We start from the raw sequence: 7,159 nt of genomic DNA, 5'->3' as shown, positions 1-7,159 counted from the left end.
AAAAAAAAAAGTTCCAAAAATGGCTCTGCAAATTTCATTTACTTAGAAATCTTGGAATAGAGGCTCATTGCAGCACTGAAATTTAAGCTCTTACCAAAAGTGTTTCTAAGCGTGCTGGGAGCTGCAAATACATTTCCTTCTGTTCCAGGCCTGATGGACACCAGAATAACTTGAGGAGCTCTGCATATGAAGCTCTGATGGAAATAGTGAAGAACAGTGCCAAGGACTGTTACCCTGCTGTCCAGAAGACAACGTTGGTCATCATGGAGCGGCTTCAGCAAGTGCTGCAGATGGAGGTGGGAGGACGTGGGGTTTGAGCCCTGGCTGTGGTTGTTGCTGGCTGTGTATCTCCTGGCATAATGTGTTCTGGGTTTTTATGGACAGGTTGGGTGCACAAAGCTTATGAACAGTACCTCTCTCATCTTAAATTGGAAAGAACAGCTATTTAAAATGGGTTTTCTGCCATTCGTATGGCTGCTGAGATCTGCTGGGTTTGCAGCAGGTTTGCATGGACCATGAGAAAAGTGTTCTATATTTGGGGTTCTGTTCTTTTTTTTTTTTCAGTCTCATATCCAGAGCACTTCAGACAGAATCCAGTTCAATGATCTTCAGTCTCTTCTCTGCGCTACTCTCCAGGTGAGCTCCTCGTTCCTGCTTTGTGGTTATGGGGAAGAGGTTTGGGGGTGTTGGAGAGTGGCTCTTACAATGGCTTCGGGGTGAACAATTGCTCTGCTTGGCACCAGCAAAAAAAGCTCTGCAACAGATTTAATTTGTTCATCTGCCTCTTGTGGTTGGTGTTCTTATTTAAAACGGCGCTAATTAAAATGCACTAAGTGTCCTTGAAATTAAACATCTGGTAATGAACACCCACGTGGCTTGGAGCGCCAGCACACTTCAGCTCCTCTCCTCTTCTTACAAAGTGCACTGAAAACAGCCACTCTTCTCCCAAAATCTTCACCAGATTGTCCTGCTGAAGCACAGGGTGCCCAGTATTGGAGCTTTGCTGTTCAGCACTGCGGAAAGGTGGGGTGGAGTGGGAGCCCTCTGCATATGGAGCCTTTTCTTTTGGCACAGTGTGATCTCTTGTGCCTCTGTTTCCTTCTGGAGGCTGACCTGGAGGTTGACACGCGTGGAATTGAACTGCTAGCTTTCATTTGCAAACGGTTTTCTTCGTTATCACAGCAACTGAGCCCTGAGATGCTTAATGGCACGAAGCAGAAATTAACAGGAATAAAACACCATCTTGTTGCGTGGTTTTTCCAACAGAAGAAATAGTTGTGAACATCCAACAGGAGGGAGGAAAAAATTGATAATAATGGAAAGCAGTGGGAAAACTGAGGCCTGTTGTTGGAACTGCCAAACTCGGTGTCTTTGATTTTCCTAATAGAGTCATTCTGGTCTTGAGATGAATGTTTTTGCTCTGCATTGTTTGTACGTGAGCTTGCTTTTTGCTCATCCTAGAGACGTTCGGCTGCAGTTGGCTGTAAAGATGTGCTGTGTCTTGGATTAACAACCAGTATCTCTGAAATGTAATTGTGTGGTGCAGAAGCAGAGCTTCCATGCCACCTGTAATCGGCAGCAGGACATCATTGTGGCATTGCTGTGATTTGAGAGGTGGTTTTTTTTTAATGCAGGGCCAAGTTTGGGCTGGCCACATGCAATGCCAGCTTACAAAAGGGAACCTGCAGAACAGCCTGTGCAGCAGGAACAGTAAATTCAGCTTGTTCTGTAGCTGGGAAACGGAGTGCAGCTAAAAACGAATGGGACTTTGCGCTCACACTGACAAAGCATATTTCTGCAGCAGCAGAATTCAAACAGCAGCTTTGCTTTCAGCAGCTCAGCACGCTCAGAAGCATTCAGGGAGGTGGAGGCGTAATTCAGCTGGGCGTGCATGGAAGCAGTGATGGTCTTTCTCTCTTCCTTTTCCTGCTTTAGAACGTCCTGCGGAAGGTGCAGCACCAGGATGCCCTGCAGATCTCAGACGTAGTGATGGCATCTCTGCTGAGGATGTTCCAGAGCACAGCAGGCTCAGGGGGTGTGCAGGAGGATGCCCTGATGGCAGTCAGCACCCTGGTGGAAGGTTGGTGCCGTGCTGGGGCTGGGTGCAGCCTGGGTGCTCCCTGCTCTTGTTGTCCATACAGTCTAAAATAAACCACCATGCTCAGCTCCTGCTTCTCCTCAAGGTATGGTTTTGACAGCGCAGCTTGCCACATCTGTCACTGAAGCCCTGAGTCTGCTGGATTATTCTGGGCTGTGTTTCTTGAATGAATAGCTCGTTTTCTGTTAATAACGTGGTTACAATGCAAATTCTGCCAGGAGAAAGGAGGAGTTCTGCTGTGTGCAGTGCTGAGCATAATGGGAACCTGCTGCCTTCCAGGGCTGAGCTTATCTGAATGATTCACGCTGCTGTTGCTGCTGCCTGAGACCCGTTGGTGCTTTGGGATGTTTTCTAAATGGTCGATTTAAAGTCATTGTTCTTATTTAAAAGAAATCACAGCGGTGATGGTCAGCATGAGAGTGAGTCAGAGGTGGTGGAATGAAATAAAAGGGGGTTGTGGCAGCCTGGGCAGAGTGAGCTGATGTTCAGAAATTGTGCTGGAGCTTGGAGGGGAATGCAGCACTGTGTGGAAGCAGAGGAGCTGCTGGAAGCCTGGATGTACCCACACTGCCTGTGGCTTCTCCAGTAAAAGCCACTGCCTGTTGCAGTGGGAACACGGGACAGTCTGTAGGCACAGCAGTGCTGGGTTTGTCTTGCAGGAGCTGCTGCTTCCCCGTGCTCCAGGGAGCAGGTCTGTGCCCTCAGCCCTCTGCAGAGCCTGCTGCTGGGTTTGCCTGAGGCTCTGGGAAGTGAATGGGAAGATTCAGAGGGAGCAGTGCTGACTGGCCAAGAGGCAGAAAGGAAACCTGTCCTGAGACACAGAGCTTTTTGCTTTGGACAGATGCGTTTGTGTAATCCTAGTGACACAAGTGTGGGGAAGGTAGGAGCTGGAGGAGAGAAAGAGTGGACTTTGCAGCGTGAAGGAAACGTTTGGCTTGAATTCTTCAATCTTGCTGAAAGATGAACATCCCAAGGAAGGCCCTGCTTGAACCGTGCAGCTCTGAATGAAGAGGTGGAGCACCTGTTTCCAAAAGAAAGGCATTGCAGCTATAGGAAAGTGGGGTGGGAAGGCTCAGAGCTTTTGGCTGATGCAGAGCTCTGCAGGGTCTGTTGGGCAGGGAGCACTCAGCATCCTTCTGAGCGCGGGGAAGGGGTTGTTTGTCTTCAGAAGGCCTGAAGGACAGAGTTCTCTGAATCGTTTTAGTCCCTGTGTCCGTGCTTCAGCAGCGTTCAGCTTTTGTGTGATGTCTACTGGAGAATTGATTTGCTGTGCTTCTGTGCACAGTGCAGGCACTCGTTTTAGGTGGAGGATTCGGTTGTTGAGTTCCATCAGATGCATGGCAGGTTGGGGGTTCTTTTTTCTAACAAGAATATTTTCCATGCACAGTCTTAGGTGGAGAGTTCCTGAAGTACATGGATGCCTTCAAACCGTTCCTTGGCATTGGACTGAAGAACTATGCTGAATACCAGGTAGAGGTCAAAGCAGGCTGCCCTGTGCTTGCAATCTCCAAATTGTCATCTGCTCTCAGGTGCTGAGTTCAGCAGGTGTGCATCTGTAAAACATCACAGCTTTTGGTGGTGAAGTGCAAATGGAGTCCTGTGTCCTCTCTAATTACTGTCTGCACACACAGATTTAGGCTCTCTTAATTCAGCAGAAGGCCTTTGTTGACTTTACACCTGGATTTTCACAGTGGTGGCACAGGAGATGCTCTTGATGAGGAAAGTGGTTGCTGCCAGCTGTGAACTTCCAGCAGAAGCTGGGCAGCATTGGTTCACATTCCTGGCACTGGGACCTCCTGCCCTCCCCAGGGGTGATGTGTGCTCAGCTCTTCACAACTCGATGTGAATGGCTAATAAAATTAAAAAGGGCTCATCAGCTGTCAGGAGGGTTGTCACTGTTGGTGGCATTAATGCCCATAGAGTGTCACCACTCAGTGCTTTAATTTAATAAGCTGACGCTGTGAGGATGGAGAGTGGAAGCCTGACTCACCGGGTGGGTGTCTGACTTGCTGTTCTATTTGCAGGTCTGTCTGGCTGCAGTGGGCCTGGTTGGCGACCTATGCAGAGCCCTGCAATCCAACATCTTGCCTTTCTGTGATGAGGTTATGCAGCTGCTCTTGGAGAACTTGGGGGTGAGTGTTTACCTTCTCATTAGTGGTTAGTAACAGTTGGCTTGCACGCTGAGGGAAAAGTGGGAGGTGGGAGAAGCTGAAGTGCTAGGCGTGCTCTGAAGATCTCGTGTTTGACAACTGTGTCACTTAGTGTTTGAATGGAATCCAGCTCTGTGGAGGATAAGGATTTACATTTCCAGTGAAGGTCGTGGTTTATTAGCTCCTCCTATCAGGGAGGTGCAGCTGAACGTAACGGTGCTGAAATCTGTTGCAGAATGAAAACGTTCATAGGTCTGTGAAGCCACAGATTCTCTCTGTGTTTGGAGATATCGCCCTTGCTATTGGAGGAGAATTCAAGAAGTACCTGGATGTTGTACTGAACACCCTCCAGCAGGCTTCCCAGGCACAGGTTGATAAGGTGAGGCAGCTGTGTGCTCTGTGGTTCGTTAAAATGGTGAGTGAGTGAGGACCGTGTGCTCTGCTGAGGGCACTGCTGACATGGTGCTCTCCTGCTGCCTTTCAGTCGGACTATGATATGGTGGATTACCTGAATGAGCTGAGGGAGGGCTGCCTGGAAGCTTACACGGGCATCATTCAGGGATTGAAGGGAGACCAAGAAAATGTGCACCGTAAGTACAAGTGGTGGTTTGGTGTGTGTGTGTGGTTGGAATGATGAAGGGAGGTGGGAGAGCCGGCTCGGCCGGGCTCCTTTTGCAGTAGTTGTCCCAACCATGGGCACATCCTTGTTAATTCACTCCTGTGTGGGAGAGATCACTCAGCTGCCTATGCAGGGAATGAGCTCAGAGCCCTTCTTCGTTGTGGTTCTCCCTCCTTTGGCATTATGTGCTCCTTCCCTGGCTGAGAGCTCGGAGTTTGGCTGTCCAGGAGCGCACAGGAAGGCCTTGTGAGAGGCAGACTGTTAAACATGAACTGTGTTTCACCCTGCTCTAATCTTTTCTTTCAGCGGATGTGATGCTGGTGCAGCCCAGAGTAGAATTTATTCTGTCTTACATTGACCACATTGCTGGAGATGAGGATCATACAGACGTAGTAGTGGCATGTTCTGCTGGACTGATAGGGTGAGCATCCTGATCCTGCGTGAACGCTGCCAGTGTGTTTGTTAGATAGAATTCTGTGCATCAAATGCATCCGAAGCTGCATTTTTATGGCTGAATTGTTTGTCACCAGTTCTGGGTTTTTCAGTCTGGTGCCACGCGTTTAGCTGAAGGTGTAAAGCAGGCAACATAAGCGAGGTCCTTAATTGGGAGGGTGAGAAGCAGACGACTGGAAGTGATGCATGTTCCAGAAGTTCCAGATGTAGGATTTGTCAGGGATGGACCTGCCTTTAAAAGCAAAGCACCCGCACCCTCAGGTGTGGAGGAGCTCAGGTCAGGGCTGAATTTAGGTGGAATGGAAGAGATCAGCCTTGGGACGGGAGATTGAATGTCTCCATTTGGTCACAATTAAGAGAACCTCAGTTGTGCTGCTGCTGCAAGGAGTGACCGTGCGCAGCGTTTCATAAAGGACGTGAGCTGTGAGTCAGATTTCTTCCAGCTAGCAAGAGCTGATCAGAGCAGTATTGGCACACCTGTTTGTGGTGCTCAGCCTCAAAGCCTCTCTTGCTTCTTCAGGGATTTGTGTACAGCATTTGGAAAAGATGTACTGAAATTAGTAGAAGCTAGACCCATGATACATGAACTGCTAACTGAAGGAAGAAGATCCAAGACGAACAAAACGAAAACCCTCGCTACCTGGGCGACTAAAGAACTGAGAAAACTGAAGAATCAAGCTTGGTAAGGGCTAACACCCACCTCCTTTTCATGTTGCATAATTACAAAATTGGCTGGACTCCTGAGCCTGAATGAGGTGCTACACAAAAGCCTTCTTCTCGAGAAGGTCGTTCTTAATTTATTTTCCTGTAAACAAACCCTGTCTGAGATCTTGCACGTCGGGAACAAACGCAAACAGCAAAACAGTGAACTGAGTTTGATGAGAGCAGACGCAGACTTGAGGGCTCCTTGTGTTGTGAGGTGCTCGATCCTCGCTGGGCTGCAGCAGCCCCAGGGGTGGCAGATGAGCTCTGTGTGCTCTGCAGTGCTGCTGAAGCACCTTTAAAAGGAGCAGGTTGTTGAGAGGGATGTGACAGTGCACTACAGCTGTTACCCTCCGAGTTCCTGTTGCGTGCTTTACGTCTGCGCTCTGGGCAGCTTTGCTGGTGTCTCATTGCTTGAATGTGGGTCTTCGAACACGTTTGGTTTGGTTCTTAATTGCACCTTTCTGCTTGCAGATCTGCTACCATTGGGATGACACCTGAGACCCCCACTGGAAATCTCCAATCTTTTGAAAAAAAAGAAAAAAAAATAATCAACAACAAAACCAACCAAGAAAGCAACCAACAAAAACCAACAACCCGGAAGTGAGGAGTGTGCACGGATGCTGAATGTTTGGGAATGAGAGGATGATGAGTGAGTGAGGCTTGAAAACACACCACATTGAAAATCCCGCCACGGCAACAGCAGCAGCGCTGTTAGCGAGCTGAGCACTGACTTGCATCCAAAGCCTTGGCCTCCTTGGTCGTCTTCTGGAGTGGGAGCACCGGGCTCTGCTTGGCACTGGGCAGCCCCTTCCGACAGCGTGGGGTCGGCATCACTGGGCTGCTCAGCAGAGAGAGAGAGAAAGATGGGAGCCAACCTCCATCCGCCCGCGGTAACCTCGGCCACGCGATGCTGTCGGTGCACGGGATGTGAGGAGAGGGGTGAAGGATTTTGGGTCTAAGAGTGAGTGTGTGTGAATGAGGCGGTATCTCCACATTCTCGACTTCAAGTCATTGCAGTTTATCTCTTTTTTTTTTTTCCCGACCCCCCCAAAAAAAAAAAAAACGGGGTTAGCTGTTGCATTTCATAAACTAACCGAAGTTTTCAGTCTACTGATGCAGCGTAAGAGATGTAAA

The 7,159-nt window shown here is 49.0% G+C and overlaps 2 protein-coding genes across 2 annotated transcripts in view; both read left to right on the top strand.

Moving 5' to 3' along the window:
* Positions 1–6,570, top strand: part of LOC100551027 (importin subunit beta-1-like) — a 7,774-nt gene extending 1,204 nt beyond the window's left edge. Inside the window, exons 2-11 of the mRNA XM_031557035.1 lie at positions 101–296; positions 565–636; positions 1,936–2,080; positions 3,486–3,568; positions 4,123–4,230; positions 4,484–4,627; positions 4,733–4,838; positions 5,174–5,288; positions 5,841–6,002; positions 6,497–6,570. Of these exons, the coding sequence (XP_031412895.1) occupies positions 101–296; positions 565–636; positions 1,936–2,080; positions 3,486–3,568; positions 4,123–4,230; positions 4,484–4,627; positions 4,733–4,838; positions 5,174–5,288; positions 5,841–6,002; position 6,497 (1,132 nt within the window). The 3' untranslated portion in view covers positions 6,498–6,570. The remainder of the gene's footprint in view (positions 1–100; positions 297–564; positions 637–1,935; positions 2,081–3,485; positions 3,569–4,122; positions 4,231–4,483; positions 4,628–4,732; positions 4,839–5,173; positions 5,289–5,840; positions 6,003–6,496) is intronic.
* A 318-nt stretch (positions 6,571–6,888) lies between these two features.
* Positions 6,889–7,159, top strand: part of LOC104914605 (importin subunit beta-1) — an 11,483-nt gene continuing 11,212 nt past the window's right edge. Inside the window, exon 1 of the mRNA XM_010724612.2 lies at positions 6,889–6,915. Coding sequence (XP_010722914.2) covers positions 6,889–6,915 — 27 coding nt within the window. The remainder of the gene's footprint in view (positions 6,916–7,159) is intronic.

This window comes from Meleagris gallopavo, chromosome 29, assembly GCF_000146605.3.
Source record: "Meleagris gallopavo isolate NT-WF06-2002-E0010 breed Aviagen turkey brand Nicholas breeding stock chromosome 29, Turkey_5.1, whole genome shotgun sequence".
Taxonomy (NCBI): Eukaryota; Metazoa; Chordata; class Aves; order Galliformes; family Phasianidae; genus Meleagris; species Meleagris gallopavo.
The sequence above is the reverse complement of the archived record's forward strand: the minus strand, read 5'-3'. Positions and strand labels throughout refer to the sequence as shown.